The 27,287-nt window shown below is 36.1% G+C and overlaps 1 protein-coding gene across 8 annotated transcripts in view; it reads right to left on the minus strand.

Moving 5' to 3' along the window:
- The window catches only part of NAF1 (nuclear assembly factor 1 ribonucleoprotein), a 64,268-nt gene that overhangs the window by 8,352 nt on the left and 28,629 nt on the right, over positions 1–27,287 (minus strand). For 2 of the 8 annotated variants that reach the window (XR_008502114.2, XR_008502110.2), the window contains exons 6-10: positions 24,987–25,038; positions 21,004–21,106; positions 16,717–17,213; positions 14,936–14,989; positions 7,421–7,565 (exon numbers count right to left, since the gene is read on the minus strand). Coding sequence is in view for 3 of the 8 variants with exons in the window: in XM_054485223.2 (XP_054341198.1) it covers positions 16,762–17,213; positions 21,004–21,106; positions 24,987–25,038 (607 nt within the window). In the remaining 5 variants the exon portion in view is untranslated. Of the gene's footprint in view, positions 1–3,372; positions 4,525–7,420; positions 7,566–12,454; positions 17,214–21,003; positions 21,107–24,986; positions 25,039–27,287 lie in introns of those variants that run through there. The other 6 variants (XR_008502115.2, XR_010126166.1, XR_008502111.2 and 3 more) reach the window with 5 other exon arrangements.

Genomic DNA, 27,287 nt, shown 5'->3' on the forward strand with positions numbered 1-27,287 from the left:
ATTTTACAAAATGGAAAAAATGATGGGGCGGGGGAGAAAGAATTGCTAGAGTTATCTCTCTCAGTAAGCAAAGACAGTACACAAATGAAGTGATTAGCTTTAAGTAAAAGCACTCTGTAAAGAAGGCAGTCATAGAATATTGAGGAAAAAAGCAGGTTGGTAGGTGAACATGGTGATGGAAATCTGAATGTGTTTGAGGTATCACAGGTTGGATTCACTGGAAGCAAATACTGAGATGGAATTTGGAATACTGAATATGTGTTAGGGATCAACACCTAGGGAAGGGAGAGAGAGGAAACAAATGGATGGAGGAGAAATTCAAACTACAGTACATGCTTGGCAAAGCTTAACCAACCCAAAGAAAGCTCTGGATTTGTTCCTCCAGCCTTTATGCTGCCTCAACCACTCCTTCTGGAAATGGACACTGGATTTGGGCTCCCCCTAGAAAGGTGCACTTTGGGCTCTCCACAAGTGAGATGGACTTTATGGTTGCTGAATGCTGAAAGATACCTGCTAACCCCAGCAGCTGGGGTATAAGGCTCTTTTTGTGAAGAGGGATGTGGATGATACAGCTCTGTGTCCACCCAATAAAACTGTTTCCATTTTCTCAGTACAAAGAGGAAAACAAAACTGCTACTGAGGAGGGATAATGAAATCAGGGAACAGAGGGCTTGAAGGTTGCAGAGGAGAGTTATGAAATTGTCACCTTGGTGAGTGACAAGTGAATGGACTAGGAAAAAAATATTGCAGCTTTAAGGCTCCCTTTTAGGTTTGGTAGTTATGAATCTCAAGTGATACCAGACAGCATGAGTGTTGGGTTTTCTCCGATCACGTTCAACTCTGTATGTGTAGATGCAGGAGCACAGGGAGACAAGAAGAAAAATTGAGATATCAAACCATTAGTAGGAGGCCAGATTATTTAGAGACTTGTCAGCTATTTAAGAATCTTGTCTTTTGTTTCCCAGTTAGATGGCAAGCACTTCAGGGTTCCTTTTAATCCTTTTGGTTTTGAGAAATAATACATATATAGATAGTTCCACAGAATATAAGTGTACAGCTCAAAAAACTATCACAAAGCGATCACCCTTGTTACCTTGGTCAATCCAAGGAAGAGAGTATGGCCAGCAAGGAAATGGTCCCCTCTGGTCCTCTCCCAATTATTATTCACTTCTCCACTTTCATAATTCCTCTCCTACCATTTATGGTAATCCCCCCTTTTTTTTAATAGTTATGCCATCAAAACTCGTAAGGTTAATTTTAATGTTTTCATCTTTTCAAAAATGCAATTAGACCACATATCCTTTTTGTACCTGGAAGTTTTGCTCTCCATCATGTTTTTGAGATGCATCCACATTGTTGCATTTGTAAGTTCAGCCACCCACAGGATCAGACTTCAAGCTTGGTTTTCAGAAATTTTAACCCTGCAGCTACAGGAGCTATTTCTCTGTGTGTCTGTGTTTTCCAGGACAATTACAGAAGTTTCCTGGATCCCTACCCAGGTTGTGGATTAGGATTTAAAGCCATGAACTCATCTTTTCCTTCTTCCGTATCCTCCAGTACACTTAGTAGAAATCAAATCAATGCAAAAGCCTTTATTCTTTATTCCCACAATAATGTTTATTGCAGCAACTACTTGATCACTTAAAGTTATCTTCTCTAGACCCTAGCTACCTGTTTAGTTATTACATGCCATGGACTACTTGTGTTTTATTTACCATGGCAATGAGGTCACTAATGCCTTTAAATCTAGTAGGATTCTCATCCTTAAAATTCTATTGCTTCTACTCTAATTCACTTCTATTACCAAAAACTGTATTAGCCAAGATGCAGTCAGAAAAATAAAGCCACTAAAAATATCATGTGAAAAGGAGGTTTACCACAGGAATTAGGGCATACACCAATGTGTGGGAAACTGGAAAAGGAAAGACTGGAAGAGAATGGAGAAATAACAGCATCACTAATATGACAGTTGTGGGTATGTAGGAGCATGAGGTAAAATTCAGGAAACTGCATGTATCTGGCCACTAAAGTAGAACCACAGAGGGGATTTGTGGAGAGGTCTATGCAATCTACCACCTCTGAGGAAATGGCAATAAAGCACTTAGTAGTCAGCAGGTCCAGGAGCTGGGCAGAGCTAGAAGCTAGAGCTACCTGTGTCTGTCACTAAGTCTGGGACCAGGAGCTTCCTCCTGGTATTTACCCCTCCTTTGCTTCTACCTGTCCAATCTTGTGCCTTCCTTGATCAACTCGAATCCAGAATTGTGCTGAACGCAGGATTCCAGAAAATTTATTTTCAAGGCTTACACAGGAGTGGGAATGCCAAGTTGATAAATTCAGAACATTCTGTTCATGTGATGAATAATGATGAATAATCACGTGTTAAACCAATCTCGTATTCCTGGAATAAGTCCTACTTGGTAGTGTATCTTCTTTTTATATTTGCTGTTTCCATGTTGTTAATTCACTCTGTGAGTAGTATTTTTATATCTACATTTGTGAGATCTGCTTGCAATTTTTCTTCTTTATAATGTCCTTGTCAGATTTTGGCATCAAGTTTATGTTGTCCTCACAAATGGGTGACATTGTCTCTTATTTTTCTACTTTCTGGTAAAGTTTATGTAAAATTACATATTTTGTCCTAAAATATTTATTCACTGGTAAAGATATCTGGACCTGGGGTATTTGCTGTGGGAAAATTCTTTTATTTTTCCATATGGCTTCTACTTAATAGAGGACTACTCTGATAATTTATTCCTTTTTGTATCCATTTTCATAAGTTTGTTTTTCTAGAAATTTGACTATTTCACTTACATTTTTACATTTTATTGGCATAAAGTTATTCATAATATCCTATTTCCTATGACGGTTATCTTAACTATAAAAATGTGACAGTCAACTAGACTTTCTTCATAATGTCATCATAAACAAATTTCAAAACATAGGATCATTAGGACCACAGGCATGAAAGACTCTGTATATTTTTTCTGTTATTCTCAATAAAGTTTGATACTATTGGTATAGGACAATAATTTTTTTTTTTTTTTTTTTTTTTTTTTTTGAGACAGAGTCTCGCTTTGTCACCCAGGCTGGAGTGCAGTGGTGCAATCTCGGCTCACTGCAAGCTCCACCTCCCGGGTTCACGCCATTCTCCTGCCTCAGCCTCCTGAGTAGCTGGGACTATAGGCGCCCACCACCGCGGCCAGCTAATTTTTTATATTTTTAGTAGAGACGGGGTTTCACCATGCTCTCGATCTCCTGACCTCGTTCATGATCCACCCGCCTCGGCCTCCCAAAGTGCTGGGAGTACAGGCGTGAGCCACTGCGCCCAGCCAGGACAATAATTTTTTTGAAGCCGTTGCCATACTCAATATGATAATCATGTTTCTATTTATTTTTTGCCAATCTGATACACTCAAAATAGTATTCTTAATTTTATTTTTATTTCTTTAATTAAATTTATTCAGAAGGTTGGGCAGTATTTTTGCAAATTTTTATTGGTAGTTTTTTTTTGTGACTGGGCTGACACATCCTGTGGGTTACATTTTGATTTAAATGATTAAACAGGCAAAATCTACAAACAGAAAAAAAGTCAAGTTCTTTCAATATGACCACTGACCAGTGTTACTAATAGGAAATTACTACTGAAAATACAAGTTGTACCCTTTATAATGTGTACAAATGCAACAAAATCTTGCAGCTATTTTGCATAATTCTTCCCTATCAGTTTTATTTGTAGATATCTATTTCTATGCACAATTTTCAAAGTAAACAAAAAACTACATGTTTGCCAAATTATCATGTATACTAATATCATCGACACTAAATTGCCTCTTGAAGCAAAATTGATTTATTTAATAAATCAATAAAGATGCAACAGATGCATTCAACAGATTTTAGAAGTCTAAGTTCTTGCTAAACTTATTCTAAATAAATTCCTAAAACTGACACAATATGGCAATCTGACACATCATCAGTTTTTGATTGATATTGAGTTAATGCTAATAAACAACAATCCAGTTTCCAACTAATTAATAGGTCCAAAAATGTTATGAAGTTTTAACCCAGTGGTGTATACATAAGTGAAACCCTTGAAAATGTGTAGTTTAATTATGTAACTGCTACCACAAGTGTCCTTATTATGGAATTTTGAGAAAATCATAATTGGATGAATAGAAAAGTGTATCACTGAGTTAACCTTGAATTATTTTTGTTCGTGCGTGTGTGTATGTCTGTGTATGTCTGTGTGTGTGTGAGAGAGAGAGATGTATTAAGGCATATGTGGGTATTAGATATATGCAGTTAGTTTCTAGCAGAATTTCTTAGCACTAATGTCTCCTTAAATATAAATTTAACAGTTTTTTTCCTTAGTCTTTGTTATAATATTTCTTCTTCTCTTCCTCAATTCCAACTTTTGAAAATCTTGTGGTTTACTAGTGCCTTTGAGGAATCCTACAATGGTGGCTACAAGCTCAGATCCTGGGATCAGACAACTCTTATGTTCCATATGATTTCATCAAGTACTAGCTGCAAGAAATCAAACAAAATCTTTAAACTATACAAGTCTTCACTTTTCTTCCTTATAAAATGTTAATGTTTACTACCTCACAAAATTGTTGTGAAGATGTAAACACATAAAAGATGCAAAATATATCCCTTTTTCAGGGACTACCACCCTACCTAGCCATTCAAACCATAAATAAAGCCAAGAGTCATTCCAGACACCTTCCTTCTGCAGCACAATCCCTAACATTGCGAGTCCTGTCAATTCATGTCCCATTACTTCCAGGATAAAATCTAAACTCCTTAGTAAGGCCCCAAAGGTCTCCTGTCACCTGACTTACAGTTACTTTCTAGCTCTAGGAATTGTTTTCTTCTATTCCATCCTTGTACACTCTTCATACCCGTCATACCTATCTATCTGCTGGTTTCAAAACATGCTGAGCTGTTTTACAGTTCTATGGCTTTTCTCAGGTTTATCTTTTATTTTTTAAGATTCAGCCCTAAGATCATGTTCTCTGTGAATTATTCTCTACCTTCCTCCTCTTCCCATCTGTACCCAAGGTGGAATAGACTTTTCTCACCTCTATGTTCTCACCATACCTTGTACAAACATATACTTGTATTATAGCACCTAGTGTCTTTATTTATCCATTTTCTACTATTGCACTTAGGATTGCATTCCCAGCATCAAATGACTGACCAATAATAAGCACAAAACAAACGTTCATTGAATAAATGAATATATTAAATTTCAATGGCTCTCTAAACCTAATTTCACTAGGTTGGTTCATTAACGGAAATATTAACAGCAACTTATATGTACTTCCCCACTTGTTGCTCCAAGAGATTTACAGGTTTGTGCTTCTAATTTTTTTTTTTTTCATACTTTCAAGTAAATCTAAGTACATGGCCTCAGATGGCTTTCTCATCCTGAACTATTTTACAAAGTAGAGAAAACCAGGAAGGGAAAGCAAATGTCTCCTAGGATACTAAGTCTTCTCTTATTCTTTATTTTTAAACTCCCTAGAAGCAATACACACACACACACACACACACACGCACGCATGAATACATCATCCATTATTCGTTGCTATCTGTAAAAGTCAGCACTCTGGTATGTTTACGGATAGAACAGCATGGATACACTCTTACTGAATGACCATATAGAGATCAACCCAAAAACCTTGCAGCAGATTGATTAGCCTTAATCATTTGGTAGCCAAATTTTGGTGTCATCTAAAGTTGAATTTTTTTAAGCAAATTTTATTATCCTAGGGAAAAAATAATTTTTCTAAAATGCCATGATTTCCAAATCAGAGGTGATAGGGTCCTCTCGAAACCAGTTCCAAAAAAAAGAGAATTCATGTTCCATTTATCTTTCAGGGCCATTTTTGATGAACAACTGACCTGGAAATCTGTGCTAAAATAGGTTTATGATACCTTGTGAAATACTTTCAAGTCATTAAAAAAAAAGAATCCTCACGAATGCTTGTCGCAATTATCTTGAATCCACACATATAAACCACTATACTCTAGAAACACAAAGGAGAATCCCAGGGGTGATGAATCAGAGAGTGGTATCTAGAAACAAGGTTTCAGTTACTGTCTCTCAAGTAGCTTCTCTGTACTAGAGTAGGGATAGGTGTAATAAAACAGTGCTGGCCCTCAGATAATACTTTAACAGAAAAGATGATTTAAGCAATCAATTACAATAAAATGTCATGAGTATTATGACAAGTAGAGCACTGTATGAGAACTAAAGTCTATTCTCATATCTCATGTTACATTCACAGACAGAAATAAAACCTATTTTTGGCCAGGCACGGTGGCTCACGCCTGTAATCCCAGCACTTTGGGAGGCCAAGGCAGGTGGATCACCCGAGGTCAGGAGTTTCAGACCAGCCTGGCCAACATGGCGAAACCCCGTCTCTACTAAAAACACAAAAATTAGCCGGGCGTGGTGGCACATGCCTGTAGTCCCAGCTACTTGGGAGGATGAAGCACAAGAATCACTTAAACCCAGGAGGTAGAGGCTGCAGTGAGCCAATATCGCACCATTGCACTCCAGTCTGGGCGACAGAGAGAGACGCTGTCTCAAAAAAAGAAAAAAAAAAAAGAAATAAAACTTATTTTATATGAGCATTTGTAAGGGTCATTGCTACTTGCCCACATTAGGAACTGTCATGACATATCTATCCCAGTCCAGCCAGCTATGTGAAAAAGTGCCTGGATGGGTCCTTTGACCCATAGTTAATTTTGAACTAAATTCAAACTAAAATTTTGAACAGAATTAACTATTTAGTTCAAAATATTAACTAGCATGATTCAATCTACTTTTTAATAATGGCAATTTATATATTTTGCTTTTCTATAACAAAAACAAATTATGCAATTATAAGACTTATATATAAACTTTCAGGTCCTCTAAGTAAATGGAGAGACACCTTAGCCTATTAGGCCTATGAGAATGGTCTCATTCTGGTCTTCATTTCTCTCCTTCCCAGAAACTTCTCTGAATGATTTTCTATATTCCATTTGTATCTTATCCTTTTCTGTTGTTGTTGCATATGGGCATTTTTTAACTATTTGTAGAATGTTCTTAGAATTTGTGTGGACTTGCTTAGATTTCACTGTTTATAACAATATGCCTGGAATCAGCTTCATAAAATAGGGACAGACCATTAAATTTGTTAAGCTGAATATAGTGCCCCTTCTTTTAATGTAAGAATGATTTTCTATTTATATCCTAAATGACGGACTCTCTGTCTCCAGCCTCTTTTTCTGTCTTCAGATACTACTTTGAAAACAAGATGAAAGCCATGGAATCTCCCCCTGAGAAAAATGTACATCTTACAGACTTTCAGTCAGTTATGGAACACCAGGAACCAGAGCCCACACTAATGAACAGCAGTTTCCTAACCTAATGCGAGAGATTTGAGATTTCTTCTGGCTCCCATGATCTTCTAATAATTGTCTTCTTAGCAAGACTAAACACATCTCCAAGAAACGTGCACTGCCAACAATGTCTTCCAGCTATCTTCTATGACAGCATTTCCCAGTGTGTTCTGTGGAATAATGGTACAGGGTGATGTTCTATGAAGAAAAATATGGAAAGTAATATATTCCACAGTCCGTATATTAGATCGGACTAATAAAAATAAATATGGAAAGTAATATATTCCACAGTCATATATTAGATCGCCTACACAACAGCAATTTGATATAGTTTAACAGGATTTGAATGAATAAAATTAATGCCCACAGCTACTTTCTTCTGCCGGTAAATATTTTTCTGCCCATACTCTTGCTAAAAAGAATTCATCTGAACTTATGTTGTTGCCAACAAATATACGAACAATTACACCTAATCAAAAACAAAAACCAAACTGATGTTAAAGAAAATTAATCATTTGCTTTGAATAAATCAACTATTAAGAAAGCTTATATAATTGAGTCTGACAGTGCCAAATCATGTCTGAGATGAAACGCTGCATGACACATAATCAAACAGACATTTGCAAGAGCTGTGGGTTGGGGGAGAGTGCAAATGTTTCCCAGCACTCCTGTATGTCATGGGAGCACACAATAAAACACTTGAAGAGCTGCAATAATAAAAGGTTTAAAGAGCTGCAATAATAGGTTTTGCACACTGTAGTAGCTACTGACACTGAGAACATTTTAGAAGTTCATCTCTATCATCCAAACACTACACACCACCATAATCTATCTATTATGTTTTAATAGGAATTCTGTGCTAATATTTTATCCCTTTGCATCTGCTCTATTTTACTATTTGGGTCATATCTCTTGTTAGAAACAATGTTTGGCCCATCTATCCTCAATATAAATAAAAAGCTTTTACCACATAAACAAGGTCAGTTTGTTCTGTTTGAAAGATGCAGTAATGGAACTAACTGTAAGATATGCAATGTAAAATTTATTCCCATTTCACCTTTATATGAGTAGAAATGAAAGGGTACTCAACTAAAATATGCGTAACAATTAGGCTTTCTGTACTAGCCTTCAAATAAATACGTGTGTATTTATACAGATAACAGTGTAAATGTATGTTTTCTATAGAATGCACAGAAGAAAATATTTGGTGTTTTTCTTCATGGCTTATTTTCATTATTAAGTATTTTACCATTTGATACATGAATCTGTACTTTGTTTTCAGGTAATTGCATATGACAGCAATTTATCATTGCACAGAGTCAAAAATGAGATGTAATTTTATTGCTGCTAGTAGCTCAAAACAAGTACTTTGGTCTGATTTATTTATTTTTTTTGAGACAGAGTCTCGCTTTGTCAACCAGGCTAGAGTGTAGTGGAGCGATCTAGGCTCACTGCAACCTCCGCCTCTCGGGTTCAAGCAATTCTCCTGCCTCAGACTCCCGAGTAGCTGGAATTACAGGGATGCACCACCACACCCAGCCAATTTTTGTGTTTTAGTAGAGATGGGATTTCACCATGTTGGCCAGGCTGGTCTCAAACTCCTGACCTCAAGTGATCTGCCCGCCTCAGCCTTCAAAGTGTTGGGATTACAGGCGTGAGCCACCCCGCCCAGCCTGATAGGTAATATTAAGGGAATATTTCTCAACTTTAATTTCAGCCATGCTATAGAAAATAGTCCCTTGGTTTCTGGAACATAATTGCATGTAATCCATTTCCATACAGGATATTATCCATATCCTAATTTATATCCATATAAATTTAGGATTAGACTGGGTTACAAAATGAGAAGTAAAAAAAAACTTTTGAAATATTGGCAATTTATCTGCAGAAAAGGACACAAATACATGCGTTTTTTTCTTTTGTATCCTGAATGCACTAAATCATAAACAGTGTAGCTGCAATATTACCTGAAAATGAATTCTTGTGAATAATACTGTTCTTTATTTTTTATATTTTCCAGCTTGCATTACTAAAATTACCTATTTTTTAAACATTTAGACCTCAGAGATTATTGGTGTTAAACATGAAACGTCAGACTGAATATTTTATGAATGCATATTGTGTGAACATGAATTCATTCTACAAATTAGTTAATTCTTTTTTTAAGATCTAATATTTAATAATACACTAATTTACTTTCCTTAGCACTTAATTATAGAAGTACATGACTACTTATTTCAAAAAATTCTAAATACCCTGAGCAGGTTAAGATAGTGTACTAAGTAAAGAATTTCCTCAAGTCTGCTTTATGTGCCTCAGCCAGATTGGGAAAGACTGAGAAGTAAAGACACAGAAAGAATTGTTTATCTTCTTTTGCTTATATTTCCTGATTTGAGTCATCCAGAGGTGAAAGAGATTGCCTTTTCTGCAACAGAAAATAACTCAATAATGGCAAGTTGTGTAAAAGAACTAGTACGAAGCATTGAACCAGTTTAACATACTGCCTAAAAACTTTTAAGTTAATAAAATCAAATCCAAATGCCAAACATTATCGTTGAAAGAAAATACATACAAATGACACATTATATTTGAGACTCTATGTCTCCCCAGTTCAATGATTGGGACCTTAAGAAACTGTTCCCTAAAACATACAGTAAGATTTTCAGTACCTGAGAATTTTAAATACCACTTCTTTATATTTAATAAATAGTTTAAAATTATAGCAAACTGGAATTCAGATTCTCATTTCTTCTTTATCAAATTGGCCTCAATTTTTTTTAAATATAGTTGCTGTTCACCAGCTCTAAACAATCAACAAAAAATGTAGAACAAAAAGAAGTAGAGAGGAGTGACAAATCACAATTTGGTGGGAAAAGAGGAAAAGAATGAGAAAGCATTCGATATTCACTGCCCCAAAACAATGGAGACCTGTACACAGGCACCATGGTAATTACTTATATCTTCCCTATGTCCCACTAGTACATATTAATAATTTAGTTTCTATTACTAGTCACTTACCTACACAGAAGAAATTGATACATTTTGGAATTTATATGACTTAACTACATGGCTTTTAAGAAGTATCCTACTATAGTTTGACTCTCTGTCCCCTCCAAAACTCATGTTGCAATTTAGTCGCCACTGTAACAGCATGAAGAGACGGGACCTTTAACAGGTGAGTAGACCATGAGGGCTCCACCCTCACTAGGGGACTTCTGCCATTATAAGGGTGAGTTCAGCCACTCTTGTCCTCTCTTACCCTCCTGCCTTCATCATGTGATGACATAGCAAGAAGGCCCTCACAAGATGCCATGCCCTGATACTGGACTTCCCAGACTCCAGAATTGTGAGCCAATAAATTTCTATTCATTATACATTACCCAGTCTGTGATATTCTGTTAAAACAGCACAAAACAGAACATGTCCTTTGGTAAGTTATGAAACTGCACTCTATTCCAGGTTTCCCCTAGACAGTCTATAATCGTCTTTTATATTGCTATAAAGAAATGCCTGAAGCTGAGTAATTTATTAAGAAAAGAGGTTTATTTAGCTCACAGTTCTACAGGTTGTAAAAGGAACATGACACCGACATCTGCTTCTGGTTAGAACCTCAGGAAGCTTTCAATTACAGGGAAGGTGAAGTGGGAGCAGTTATGTCACATGGTGAGTGTGAGCAAGAGAGGTGCCATGCTCTTTTAAATAGCAGCTCTTGTGTGAACTAACAGAGTGAGAACTCACACATTACCATGGGGACAGCACCAAACCATTCATAAGAGTTCCATCCTATGACCGAAACACCTCCACCAGGATCACATTTCAACACAAGATCTGGAGGGGACAAAGGTCCAAACTATAGCACAGTCTCAACCCAGTTATTTCAATTATCTATTTCTAATAAGTAAACAAGTCACCCAATTACCATGGTGTGATCATAGCTCACTGGAGCCTCAACCTCCTGGGTTCAAGTGTTCTTCCTGCCTCAGCCACTTGAGTAGCTGAGACTACAGGCATGCGTAACCATGCTCGGCTACTTTTTGTATTTTTTGTAGACAAGGTTTCACCATGTTGCCCAGGTTGGTGGTCTTGAACTCCTGGGCTCTAGCAATCCTCCTGCCTCAGCCTCCCAAAGTGTTGGGATTACAGGCATGAGCCACCCTATCCGGCCTACAGCTACTCACCTTAATAAAACAAATATATTAGCTTAGGCAATGATTTTAATTTCATTCTATATTTGCAACTGTAGACATGCAAAGGGGTTATCCATACACAATCATGTGAATGTCAGCCTACCTTATTATATAATAAAAGGCTAATATAAAGAATTCTCCATAGAAAGTGAGAAACTGTGTGAGTGGAACATTTTAAGTATTTGCCTTTACATCAGTTTAAAGATCTAGGGACAATTTTAAAGAAGCCCTGTAAGATTAAGGTGAGGATAATGACAACTGCATTGTTTCTCTCTCCCCAGTAAGAGACAGTTGGTGACTTAGTCCTTTTGTGCTGCTTTAACAAAATACCACAGGCTGAGTAATTTATAAAAACAATAGAAATTTATGCTGGGCATGGTGGCTTGCACCTGTAATCTCAGCTACTCAAAAGGCTGAGACAAAGGGATTGCTTGAGGCCAGGTGTCCGAGGGACCAGCTAAGACAACATAGCAAGACCCTGTCTCTAAAATAAATAAGTACGCCTTACAGTTCTGGATGCTGGGAAGTCAAGATGAAGGCATTAGCAGGTTTAGTGTCCGGTGATGGTTGCTCTCTGCTTACAAGATGGCACCCTGTTGCCACATCCTCCGGAGGGAGGAATACTGAGTCTTCTTCACATGGTGGATGAGACTGAAGAGCAAAATGGATCTAAGCCAGTTCCTTCCAGCCCCTTTTATAAGGTACTAATCCATACATAAGTGCAGAGCCCTCATGACTTAATCACTTCCCAATACTTTAAACAATTTCTCTAGATTATTTATAATGCCTAATACAACGTAAACCTTATATAAATAGTTATACTCTATTGTTTAGGGAATAATTACAAGAAAAAAAAAGTCTACCATGTTCAGTACAGGTGCAACCATACATTTTATTTTTTCTATATGTTTTCGATCCACAATTGGTTGAACCCACAGATGCAGAACCCACAGACATAGAGGGCCGATTTGTGTAGAGAGGAAGGCAACCAGACCTAAGTGGTTAAGATACCAACTTAATTTAAAGCAAAGATCAAATGGTATAATTCAGACGTTTCTGTAGATAGTAAATATTCACTGTCAGATAATACTACAGGCATACACCGTTTTATTGTACTTCATTGTACTATACTTCATATATATTGCATTTTTAACAAATCGAAGGTTTGTAGCAATCCCACACCTAGCAAGTACATCAACTCCATTTTCCCAACAGCATATGCTCACTTCATGTATTCTGTCACATTCTGGTAATTCTCCCAATATTCTGAACTTTTTCTTAATTGTTATTTGTGTCATAGTGATCTCAATCAGTGATCTCTGATGTTACTATTGTTTTGGAGGCACCATGAACTATGCCCATATAATATAGTGAACTTAATGGATACATGTGTATGTTCTGACTGCTCCACACATCTGCTGTTTCCTTTTCTCTCTCCTCAGACCTTCCTATTTCGTGAAACAACAACACTGAAATTAAACCAATCACTAGCCGTATAATGACCTCTAAGTGTTCAAGTGAAAGGAAGAGTTGTACATCTCTCACTTTACATCAAAAGTTAGAAATGAGTAAGCTTAGTGAGGACAGCATGTTGAAAGCTGAGGCAAACTAAAAGCTAGGCCTCTTGTGCCAAACAGCCAAGTTGTGAATGCAAAGACAAAGTTCTTAAAAGAAACTAAAAGTATTACTCCAGTGAACACAGGAATAAGAAAGCAAAACAGCTTTACAGCAGATATGGAATAAGTTTAAATGGTCTGGATAAAAGATCAAACCAGTTACAACATTCCCTTAAGCCAAAGCCTAATCCAGAGCGGGCCCTAACTCTCTTCGATTCTATGAAGGCTAAGAGAAACTGCAGTTTATCTCCCAGTGGGAAGCTAGCAGAGGTTGGCTCATGAGGTTTAAGGAAAGAAGCCATCTCCATAACATAAAAGTACAAGACGAAGCTTCAAGTTATCCAGAAGATCTAGATAAGGTGGATACACTAAACACTAAACAACAGATTTTCTGTGTACATAAAATAGCCTTATATTCAAAGAAGATGCCATCTAGGATTTTCACAGCTGCAGAACGGGAATCAATGCCTGGCTTCCAAACTTCAAAGGAAAGGCAATCTTGTTAGGGGTACTGCAGCTGGTGACTTTTAAGTTGAAGCCAATGCTCATTTACAATTCCAAAAATCCTAGGGTCCTTAAGAATTTCGCTAAATCTACTCTGCCTGTGCTCTATAGACTCTATAGATAGAAAAACTATGCCTGGATGACAGCACATCTTTTAAAATCATGGTTTACTAAAGATTTTAAGTCCACCATTCAGTAAAAGATTTCTTTCGGAAATGCTACTGATCATTAACAATGCACCTGGTTACCCAAGAACTCCAATGGAGATGTACAAGGAGTTGAATTTTTTTAATGCCTGCTAACACATCCATTCCACAGCCCATGGATCAAGGAATGGTTTTGACTTTCAAGTCTTATTATATAAGAATATTTTTTGCAAGGCTACAGCTGTCATAGTGATTCCTCTGATGGATTTGGGCAAAGTAAATTGGAAACCTTCGGGAAAGGATTCACCATTTAAGATGTCATTAAGAACATTGATGATTCATGAGAGGGGGTCAAAATACCAATATTAACAGGAGTTTGGGAGAAGTTGATTCCAACCCTCACGAATAATTTTGAGGTCTTTAAGACTTCACTGGAGGAAATAACTGAATATGTGGTAGAAATAGGAAGAGAACTAGAATTAGAAGTGGAACCTAAAGACGTGACTGAATTGCTGCAATCTCATGAAAAAACTTGAACAGATGAGGAGTTACTTCTTATGCATAAGCAAAAATGAGCTTTCTCAAGTAAAAGCTACTCGTGGTGAAGACGCTATGAACACTACTGAAATGATAACAAAGGACTTAGAATGCTACATAACCTTCTTAGTTCATAAGGCAGTGGCAGGGTTTGAGACGACTTGATCCCAAATTTCAAAGTTTTACAGAGAATAAAATGCTATCAAGTAGCATCACATGCTACACAGAAATCTTTGGTGAAAGGAAGAGCCAATTAATGTAGCACACTTCACTGCTATCTATTAGGAGAAACTGCCACTTTTAGCAACCACTACCCTGATCACTCAGCGGCCAACAACACTTGAGGCCAGACCCTCCAACAGCTAAAAGATTGTAACTCACTGCAGGCTCAAAGGGTCATTATTATTTTTTGAACAGTAAAGTATTCTTCAATTGAGATATGCACATTGGTTTTTTTAAACACAATGCTATTGCATACTTAATAAACTAAAGTAGCATGTAAACGTAACTTTTATATGCATTTGGAAACCAGAAACTTTGTGTGACTCACTTGACTGCAATGGTCTGGATCCGAGGCCACAATATCTGTGAGAGATACCTGTACCTGAGGTAAAGAAATGGACAGATTTTACTTTGAGATGGAGTCTTGCTCTGCCACCCAGGCTGGAGTGCAATGGTGCGATCTCGGCTCATTGCAACCTCTGCCTCCCAGGTTCAAATAATTCTCCTGCCTCAGCCTCCCAAGTAGCTGGGATTACAGGCACGTGCCACCAAGCTCGGCTAATTTTTGTATTTTTACTAGAGGCAGGGTTTCGTCATGTTGGCCAGGCTGGTCTCGAACTCCTGACCTCAGGTGATCCACCCACCTCAGCCTCCCAAAGTTCTGGGATTACAGGCATGAGCCACTGCACCCGGCCGAAATGGACAGGTTTTTAAATGCCATGATGATCAGAACAGCTTGATGACTAATAATAACATGTTACTGTTCCCATTCTTGTGGAAAAGGGTTTGGGTTTTTCTTTCAGTGCTTTTAGATATAATCTCATAAACTCTTACAATATTCTAACAATCATAAAAAGACTGTGCTATAACCTGTGAAGGTAACTTCTAAAGAGAAGTTGCAAAAATATTTTTAAAAATAATGAAGAAAGTACTCATATGATAAAGTTAATATATACCAAGGCAGAGCCTCTCAACTTGTGTGCTAGGAATGCTGCAAAGAGTCCCCTCAGCTCATGGGGAAGAAAAGTGGGGCCTCAGTGCAACCAGAGTGCATGGGCTTGTGCTAAGTGGTCTCCAGATTACTCCAATGTGCCATACAAATACTGTTTCCTAAGTGTGTAAAGGAATGTAAGATTGGGAAACATCTAATTAGTGGAAACTGCTAATCAGAAAACCAGAAGAACTAGGTTCAACTCCTTGTCAACTCACTAGCTGAGTGATCTTAGTTAAATTATTTTAACCTCTTTGGAACACTTAGCCTCCTCATTTACTAAATGAAAACTGGAGTATTTCAATGGTCTCTTCTAGTTCTAAAACTCATGATTTCCCTTACATTGACACCTCATAATATAAAGCAGTAGTCATTACTCATTTAAACTCTAAATTCAGATATTCAAAAATATTTGTTATTTATTGAACCTAGTCTGCATGTGAGGATCTGGAAAACAAATATGGAAGACAAAATCCCTAAATAGATCTTACTGTGAATAATCTTTGCATCCCTTTTAGGAGGTTAAATAGTAAAGCCTTCTAAACAGTGCCCAAATAAAGGAAATATTTTGCACAGATAATGGAAGCTTGCCTATGCATAATAAATATTTTTTACTTTAGCTATAATCAGAGCTTCTACCAATATATAAGTATTTTCTCCTCTATATCCCTCATCTGCTTTAAAAAGAAAAATTATGGTCATTTAAACTTACTCACAAATTACATTTATAATTAAAATTGATTTCCAAAGTATAAATTTATAAAAATAGCTTAAAGACTCTCAAAAGGACTTCATCTTATATTCAGATTATAGCAAGAAAATCAACGTGCTCCATATATTTTACCCATGATGAAACTTGTCCCATATCCATTACTATATATATATATATAGTTTAACTGGGTGGGGTTGGGAGGTAGAAGGCATGAATTCAAAATTTTAATTAAATATTACATAATTTAATGTTCTCCCAAGAATCTGAGCTGACATTTTCATATGAATACAACTTCACAAAGGTTACAAATATATATCAACTTACAACAGAAGGAATCATTTAGTACTTTACAGTGTTTTTAAAAATCTAGCTCCATAATCACTCTTGAAAAAAAAAAAATCCTTACCACATAATATGAAAAGTCCACATTTCTCTGGAAATGCATAGTCACCTAATAGTAAGGTCCAAAATGAGAATTACTATCTCCAGAAGAGGGTGGAGGAGGCAGCGGTGGAGGGGGAGGGGGTGGGGGTAGGGAGTATGGTAAGTTAAGTAATGGATGAGCAGCCATGTTTGGTGTAGCCCAACCCATGTTTACAGGTGGGGGTGGTGGTGGGGGTGGAGGGCGGAGTGGAAAATTATGTATGTCAAACATTGGAAGAGGAAAGGGGTATTGTGGCATAATGGGATTTTCTTGTCTCTGAGAAGGAAATCCTGAAGTCTCCTGAGATACCATATGTTCTGAGTTATAGAAATGCTGAGGTGGAGGCCTGCCATGGCAAGATCGAGGGTATCTGGCCCTGGAAAATCCTCGTGTGAATTCTCTGTTACGATATCCTTTTGCATGCTCTGAAGCAGAGCTATGAGCATTCCAATTCTGATGTACTTCAGTAAAATCTTCACCTTTGAGTGAGGGGAGGGAAAACATAAAAAGGAAAATAAGTTTAATATATCAAAAAGCACTGTTTGAAATTTCAATTATGATTTTTACTATCCAGTATATCTTATGGCAGTTAAAAAAGTGTAAGACATAAAATGGTAAATTTTAAATGAATTGAAAAGACAAAACTTAATGCCAAAGAAAGAGAACCTAGCAAGTCAGAAAACACTTAGATGATAACCATTCTACTCTAGCCAAACACCACAGAAGAAAATGTGGCACCATCCCTACACTCTCTCAAAGGCTGAGTATGGATCCTAGACTTCTATCCTTGACAGGTAGTAATGAGGTACTCCAACCCTTCCACCACAGTAGCATCAGGAACAGGCTGAACAGGGTGCCAGTAACAAGCCTCCCCGCAAACAATGAATATCACATGGGGAACCTGAACTTCCACCTCCACTGGCAGCAACACAGTGTTCTTCCCTCTTTTACATTGGGGCAATGTCAGAGAAGATGGAGTAGAGTTAGGATTTTTGTCCCCAACCAGTGTTAACAAGGCCATCCTCCACTGGTGTCAATGCATACCATATGGGGAGGAGTGACAAAGTACTCCTGTCCCTACCAGGCATAAGAAAAGACCTTATGGGGTGTCAGAACTTCTACCCTTATCCAGCAGTAACAAGGCACCCCTTGGCCAAAGGTGTCAACAGAGGCTAAGAGGAATACCTAGACTTCAATCTACCCTGTTCCTTTCGCTGCCAGAGTAGCATTTTTAAAAAGACAAAGAAACAATCACAACAAACCCAGCTAAATCAGAAGATTTACATAAGATCCATGGTCTTGTAATATAATACTCAATATACCCAGGTTTCAATAAAAGAAAATTGCTCATCACAAAAAGAACCAGGAAAACTTCAAATTCAATGAAAAAAATAAATCAAGCAAGGGTGTCACAAAGATGTTAGAATTATGAAAGGTATTAAAGCAGTCATAAAAATGCTTCAACAAAATATTATGAACATTCTAAAAAATTAAAATTACAAAGTTTTAGGAAAAAAAGGAAGATATAAAATAAAGAACAAATTGCAATTTTAGAACTGAACATTACAATGACCAAAATTAAAAACTCAGTGGAACAATATTGAAGGAGAAGAACAAAGCTGGAGGACGGAAACTACCCAACTTCAAGACGTATTATAAAGTTTAAGTAATCACAGCAGTGTGGTACTGGTGAAAGAACACACAAATAAATCAATGGGACAAAATAGAAGGTATAAAAATAGACCCACATAAACATAATAAACTGATATTTAACGAAGGAGCAAAAGCAATACAACAGAGCATAAGTAGTGTTTTCAACAAATGGGGCTGGAACACCTGGACATTCATATGCAAAAAGAATAAATCTAGACAATAACCTTATACCGTTCACAAGAATTAATTCAAAATGGATCACAGACCTCAATGTAAAATGCAGAATTACAAAATTCCTAAAAGATAACATAGAAGAAAATTTAGACGACCTTGGGTTGATAATGACTCTTTTTTTAGAGATGGAGTCTCGCTCTGTAGCCCTGGCTGGAGTGCAGTGGCACGATCTCAGCTCACTGCAACCTCCGCTGCCCGTGTCCCAGCTGACACAATTCTCCTGCCTCAGCCTCCCAAGTAGGAATGCGCCACCATGCCCAGCTAAATTTTTGTATTTTTAGTAGAGATGGGGTTTCACCATGTTGGCCAGGCTGGTCTTGAACTCCTGACTTCCTGATCTGCCTGCCTCAGCCTCCCAAAGTGCTGGGATTACAGGCATTGGGCCACTGCGCTCGGCCAATAATGACTTTTTAGATAATGACTTCTTAGAGGACATCAAAGGCATGACCCATGAAAGAAATAATCGATATGCTGAATTTCATTAAACTTAAAAATTTCTGCTCCACGAAAGAAACTATCAGGAGAATGAAAGAAAAAAGCTCAGAAGTTCAAGGTTACAGTGAGCTATGACTGTACCACTGCATTCTAGCCTGGGCAACAGAGCAAGAATATCTCAAAAAACAGACAAAAAAAAAAAAAAAAAAAACACAAAAAAACTTCAGCAAGACATTTCTTGACGTAGAGAAGATTCTAAAATTTATACTGAAAGGTAAAGGACCTAGAATACCGATTATAATTTTGAAAAAGAGAAATAAAGTAGGAGTTATCACTCCACGCAATTTTAAGACTAACCTCACATTCTATACAAAATTTGACTCAAAATGAATCACAAGTGTACAATTTAAAACAGAAGACTACAAAACTTTTAGGAAAAAATAGAAGAAAATCATTAGGATCTAAAGCTAAGCAGGAAGTTCTCAGATTTCATAAACAAAATTGATAAATTAGTTTTCCTCAAAACTAAAAACTTTAGTATTGCAAAAGGCCGTCTTAAAAGAAGGAAAAGACTACAGACTAGAACAAATCATGAATGAACCACATATCTGACAGAAAGCTAGTATCTAAAATATACATTTTTAAATTCTCGTAACTCGACAGTAAAAATCCAGAAATACAATTTAAAAGTTGGCAAAAGATAATGAACTGACATATCACTGAAGATACAGATAGTAAATGAGCACATGGAAAGATGTTCAATGCCATTAGCCATTAGGAAAATGCAAATTAAAACCACAATTATATTAGCACTACAAACCTAGCAGAATGGCCAAAATTAAAAACAGTGATAACACCAAATGCTGGAGAAAATGCAAAGAAATTGTCACTCATACATTGCTGATAAAAACGTAAAATGGTACAGCCATGCTGAAAAACAGTATGGTAGTTTCTCAGGAAACTAAACACGTAATGCAACTATTATACAACCAAGCAATTATACTCTTGGGCATTTATTCCAGAAAAATAAAAATCTCTTTTCACAAAAAACCTGTATATAAACATTTATAGCTGCTTTATTCCTAATAATCCCAAAGTGGAAACAACCTAGATGTCCTTCAACGGATGAATGGTTAGGTAATCTGGTAAATTCATGCCATGAAATGTTACTTTGTAATGAAGAGGAACAAACTATTATTGACACATGCAATAATGTGGGTGGATGCACAGATACTACGCTCAGTGGCAAAAGCCTTTCCCTAATCGTACAATAGTGTATAACTTCACTTATATAATTTTCTGGATATGACAAAATATATGAAAATGGAGAACACATTAATGGTTGCCATGAGTGAAGGAGGGGCTGAGAGGTAAGGACGTAGCTGTGACTATAAAAAGGCAACTGGGTAGCTCTCTGGTGATGGAAATGTTGTATAGCTTCATTGTATAACTGTCAATATCCTGGCTGGGACAGTGTTCCATATATACTTATGCAAGATGTTCCAACTGGGGGAAACTGAATAAAGGGCATACAGCACCTCTCCTATTATTTTTACAACTGTATGTGAATCTACGGTTATCTCAGAAAGTTTAATTCTTAAAAAAGGTAAAGGGAACGCATGTTTAAAAATAAGATACTGTGATTTAGGGGTTCATCAAGTACTTGATCATAAAATTCTAAAAATGGAAGCAAATAGGTATCTTAAGAAAAAAGTGCTGACAAGCATGAGTAACAAGGTTTAGTCTCTCTGTTACCCCAGGAAGCCATTTTTACTGCTTAAGCTCATAAAACTACCACACCTCCTGCTATGTAACGGCTCTAAATGTTAGCAGGATGCTAGGAGGTAAACAGAGAGAACCCAGATGTCTCCTTCAGTTTTATTATTGATAAACTTATATAGATGTAAATGAAGATAAAGAACGACTATATATATTGTATTCACTCACCTGGCTCATTAAATTCAGATTTGAGTTTTTTCCGGCCTTGAATCTGAGATTTTTTCCTCTGTTTGGCTTCTTTCTCTTTTTCATCATCACTAAAATCTAAGGCCTTGCAGAGAAAAGTATATAATAGGTTTATGTTACATGGATTTGCCAATTCAATAGTACATACTTGGAGGTGAAGAAAATAAGCCTATTATTCATCACTGACTCTAAAAAAAGTTGCCTTTTTGATACTTAATATTTTCTATATCTGAATTAGTCATGGTAGAAAAATAAAGCATTTTTTGATAAATGCTTAATGACTCTTTAATTAACACAGGCCAGTAATCAGCCTTCAGATATGAGTCTGACTTCCAGTTTAGACTTAAAATTCATCATAGTATCAGGTGCCAAAGGTAAGAGTATCAAGGACTAAGCAAATCATATACATTATCAGAGCCAATAAAAAATAGAAGACAATGTTCCATAATTCATTCATTCAAAATACACACCCAAGCACTGTTCTAAACATTTCACAGGTTCATTCTTTACAGGTTTACCATCTTATTTTTAAAATATAATTTTAGGTATACAGCAAGAGTTATAAATAAATAAGGCAAAATAAGGGTATACAAATCATGGGGAAGCTATTTAGATAGAACCATAGGCAAAGGTTGTTTTTTTTTTGTGCAGTGATGCAATCTCAGCTCACTGCAACATCTGCCTCCCAAGTTCAAGTGATTCTCCTGCCTCAGCCTCCTGAGTAGCTGGGATTACAGGCGCACGCCACCATGCCCAGCTAATTTTTGTATTTTTAGTTTGAGGCCAGCCTGATAAACATGGCAAAGGCTTTTATAAGCAGATACATGAATGATCCAACTCCTAAGAGGAAATTATTTAAAAATTAAAGGTGGTAAAACTCACATTAACTAATTATTAGGATTCATTGTTATAGTCCACCAAGAAAACCAAGATTTATGAGCTATATATATTATGACTGCCATGGTATCTATAGTTTAGGCATTTTATTATTCTATTAATGCCAGAAAACTTCTATTATGTTTCATACAAAAAATATATGAAAGCAGGCCCACCATATATGGATGGATACAAATTTAAAAAGAAGAAATAAAATGTATATGAAAGTCTTTGTATGTAATTTTCAGTATGGCTTCACTGGAATACATTTTAGATCAAATCCTCCATGAACCAGGAATCCATACACTTCAGATTCTGAAATATAATTTGAAAACATGAACTAATTGTATGCCTTCCAACGCATAATTTCTTACTACTGATCTTAATACGATAAGATTTTAAAACTCAGATTAAATCTGGTATCTGAAAGATACTAGAAAGTATGGAGATCAGATAGAAGACTCCTTTTTCTGAGAAAACAGATTAAATGTACAATGAACGAGTGCTATGACTTAATGCTACGTTATTATAGTGCTGGATAAAGAGAAAAAAGGAAAAGGAAGACTTCTTGGTATGGATAACCCAACAGAAATACCTGAATGCGTTAGCTATGAAAACAAAGTGAATTTTCAGAAAATGGGAACAATACACACAGAGACATGACAGACAGTATATACAAAAAAGAAAAATGGTTCTGAAAGGCAAAGTGAAAGCTGCTGCTGCTTCTTACATGGCAAAACCAGAAAAGATAAAATTGGAGAAGCTTATAAGGAACTTTATTGTGCCATTTTAAATAATTGAACATCATCTTAAGAGCAGGAGGGAGGAAGTAAGGATTTTAATTGGGAATAGTTTATTTCAGAGAGATTACTCTGGTAGTATTTTGCTATCACTCCTAAAGTCAGAGAAAAATTCATGTTTCTTATATGCAAATTAATTCAAATTTCCATTCATCAAATACATTTATTCAACCATAAAGTATACGGTGGCATATTAAAAATGGCTATGAAGATGACTATGATACAACCGTAGGTAATTTTTAGGTCCTTTATGCAGCCCAACATTTCATAGCACATAATTTCTCTTATTTTCCTTTATGTAAGCTTTCTATTTTCACATCACGTGATGTTTCCCTTTTTTCTCTTTTTAAGTTTAAACCTCACAAATTTCTAATTTTAGTCTATGATCAATACCAGGCAATAATTCTAGACTACAAAGTTTCATCAACAAATATTACAAAATTAAATCCCAAGATACTTAATGATCCAGTTCAAGCTACCTGGAAAAAACAAACACCATGAACTAGGTGAGATGTAATTTTGCAATTAACCTAGTCAAACCAATTTTACAAATAACTCACATTGTTGTAATTGGTAACTTCAATGCTTAGGTCCGAAACAACAGGGATTCATTAGAATATCTGGATTTTGGCCTGGTGTGTTGGCTCACGCCTGAAATCTCAGCACTTTGAGAGGCAGAGAGGGGTGGATTACTGGAGGTCAGGAGTTCAAGACTAGCCTGGACAACAATGTGAAACCCCGTCTCTAATAAAAATACAAAATTAGCTGGGCGTGGTGGCATGTGCCTGTAATCTCAGCTACTCAGGAGGCTGAGGCAGGAGAATCGCTTGAACCCAGAGGTAGAGTTTGCGGTGAGCTGAGACTGTGCGCCACTGCATTGCAGCCTGGGCAGAAAGAGCAAAACTCCATCCCCCACCCAAAAAAAGAAAAAAAGAACATCTGGATTTTATAAGAAATATGATTTGAGATGTTTATGAATCTCTAAACACTTTTAAAACATGTAATTCCAGTAATAAGATGCTATAGATACTCTAAACTTAATTCAGAACACTAAGTGAATATTCAGAGCCTTAACTGAAATCACATAAATACATAACATTAATTAGAAAATTAAATAGAAATACATTTCAATTCAGATACTAAGCAAGGATCATTCACTGGTTAAGTGATTCATACCTGTATAGAACCCTCTAAGTGGGCATAAACCTGATTCATACCTCAGTAAAATTAGAAACACAGATCATGATTTACGATTGCTTTAAACATCTAAAATGACCAAGGTTAAATCTGTAAGTATCAAAAATCTGTAATACTGGCTGGGCAAGGGGCTCATGCCTGTAATCCTAGCACTTTGGGGAGCCAAGGCAGAAGACTGCTTGAGGGCTGGAGAATCACTTGAGGCCAAGAACTTGAGACCAGCCTGGGCAACACACTGAGACCCCCATGTCTATATTTGTTAAAAAAAAAAAAAAAACTGTAATAATACTGAGAAAACTTCATAAGAACTGCTGAGCAAGTTTTAAAAACTCTCATGTGTAATTTTTACTTATAAAAATATTTATATACATTTTTATTTTATACTGTATAAATACATGCTATTTTTGAGAAATGAATATATTCATTGTTGTAATTCAAAAAAAAAACCCTCAAGATAATCTGCTTAAATACTTTCACGGAATGTTAACCAAGTAATCCTATTAAATTATTAACTTATTTACATATTATTCCTAAATTTACTTCACATCTCTAGGAAGACTAGATTATCAAGTCACCTTGGGGCATAAAACTATTGTTTTGCTGACATAGATACAAACAGAAAATCAAGGTCTCTTTTTAGAAAAGTAGTTATATCGTAAGAAGTAGAGAGGTAGGTAGCTTCCAATGATTCTGTACTTCCAAAAGAAGGGCAGCTTACTATTAAAAGCACCATGTCTTCATGTCCCATATGGTGTATTTACTAAACTGAATTAAATTTTTTTAAAATAATGACAGCCTGCCTTTATCAGACATCAACAAAGTTGACAAAAATAGTAAATTACAATGTAAATGATAAGGTGATAATTATTAAAATACAACTAAATGTAACTGAAAAAAGTTTTGTTCCTAAATGATCAATCAAAACCTTTCATTGAAAGGTATGAAATAGTCATCTAGGATGGTGACAGAATACATGCGCTAGGACAGGAGAAGGCAGTATTAATGACTTCCCTAACAGCAAGAATGAGAAAATTTATAAGATTAAGTCCTGCCCTACTTTATAAAATGTTGCATAAGAAGACTTATACTTACCTCTGGTGGTGGTTCCTGATCATTCTTCCATGATGCATCTGATCCCTTATCCCTGAGTGGGGTGGGGATGGGAGTCAAAAAAGTATTTATCACAATTCTATTAAGTGCTCATAACTTAAAAGTACAGAAAATAATAAAGTAAAGGACACGAGTTCAACCTTTAATTTTGCAATACACTTGTGTCTTTTACCTTATTTCAAAAGATGTGGGAAGCTCCTAAGAAAAACACAAAAGTTGAGCAAATAGAAATATTAGGATTAGGGAACTGGAATAAGAAGCCAAGGCTATGGTGTGCAGTGGAAAGCAGATGGACAGCTCTTTTGATTTTTGTTTTCATAATATTTGCAGTTTTCACAAAACTCAGTTTAAAAACAATGCTTATTTCACGCCAACTGTAGATCAGAAGTTGTTCCATGTGCGAAGTACATAAAAATGACTATGAGGCATTCCCTTTTCAAAGATTTTACAGGTTTAATGGCAGAGATATCAATATGAATTATTTTCTCCTCAGTTTACCTGAGGAATGTCAGCAATCCTCTATGAGTAACCAAGGCTTATTCCAACACTGATTCTCAAAGCAGTGAGGGTCAAACAAAGGCTAACTATGAATAGTTTGAGGAAATGGAAGAGGAAGAGGAGCTGCTTTAAAGATTCTGAAGGACAATATAATGACTGGCATGTGTGAAATGTGTAATTGCAGCTGAAAATCAACAACTTTTGGTGGAGAGTTTTACACTTTACATCCAACAAAAGTACAGATATCTATTATGAGCAGTATAATTTGTGAAAGCTCATTTTTAATCTTTTTAATTTTGTTAATTTCAGTTTCAGGTACTATTTTGTTATTCCATTATGTTAAAATATCACAAAGTAAAATATTACAAAGTATTAGGACTAGATGTCCTTATTGTTTTAAACTAGATCTCAAAAACAAATGAGATTCCCAGGAATTAAAGCCATTAAAATCAATGTACAGATGTCAGTTTGCTGGCACAACATGAAAGTTATTAAGTTTGTTTTAAATTTTTGATTCAGAACTTTGACATTATATATGAGCCATTATCAATGGCTTTTTCCATCACTTAAAAGAAAAAAGCATTTCCTCAATTGTCATTTCACACATGGGCCTTAAATACAGCTCTGGTATTCCTTTCTGCATACATGACATCTCATGACCTGGACTGCTGTTAGCCTGGAATCACAGACATAAATGGGAAAAATTCCCCAACTAGTGCGTCTATTACAAAAAATCAAAATCTACTAAAGGAAAGATCAAGTAACATTTCAAAAGGCACTTTTAACAAGACAGTAAGTACATGAGAAACTAAGATCAAAATAGCCTCATTAGAGAACAGTAAGCTGGAAAGGAGCTGAACTTCTCTACCTCAAAGACAAAGTACTCCACCAAATTCCCATGACAGATGCCAAAATGAGGTCTAGAATACAACAGTTTTCCTGGGAGAGGGAGGTTTCTGCAATATAGGTCTAATTTCCCAATTCATTGATTTACTACTACTTCTTAATAGAAGAACTGCAAATCAAAACCAAAGACTGAGTCTATTATTTAAAATCTATTTAAAAACCATCTTCAGAAAACCTCTTCAAGTTTATCTGTTTTAAGCTAAAATATTCTATTTGTTAAAAAGCTAAATACATGGCATACCCACAGCAGTATCTTTATATTCAAAGCAGGATGAAATGCTAAATATTTAAAGCATTTTAGAACATATTAATATCTTGAAGACTTTATGTGTATTTAATTCATCTTTCTTGTCAGTGTTATTTAGGAAAATAACCTTATGCAATCTGAAGAATAACTTAGGCAAAATATTCCTCCAGATCTTTATGTAGATTCCTAAACATGAGTTAAATCAATTACCAGGATCAAAATTTTCATCTCTGAAATAAATGAAATTTGGTGACTTGAGACTTGATTTAATATGTAAGTGGTATAAGTAATCTTCTTATGCCATGCAACTGGGGTTGGTACCTTTGACATAATACCAAAGCTACTCAGTGACCAAAGTCCCTTTGTTTCCTGCAAAAACAACATCTATAAAAATGTATCGCCTAGGTTTTAAGGTTCCAATAAAAGAAGAGCTAGAACTAAAAGGAACTTCTGTGTCAAACTGAGTGCAAAGTCTTTCTGGATTTAACCTTCCCCCAATCTTTGGCAGTCTTTTCTTCCACTCCCAATTTGAAAATATTTTTAGTGGCTCATATTCATTACATCATTCGAAAGCATTCAAGTTATTTTTATTAAAAAAAATCTTAAATTCATATGCTATTTGCTGATATAAA

The sequence above is a fragment of the Pongo pygmaeus genome, chromosome 3 (assembly GCF_028885625.2).
Source record: "Pongo pygmaeus isolate AG05252 chromosome 3, NHGRI_mPonPyg2-v2.0_pri, whole genome shotgun sequence".
NCBI classification, from domain to species: domain Eukaryota; kingdom Metazoa; phylum Chordata; class Mammalia; order Primates; family Hominidae; genus Pongo; species Pongo pygmaeus.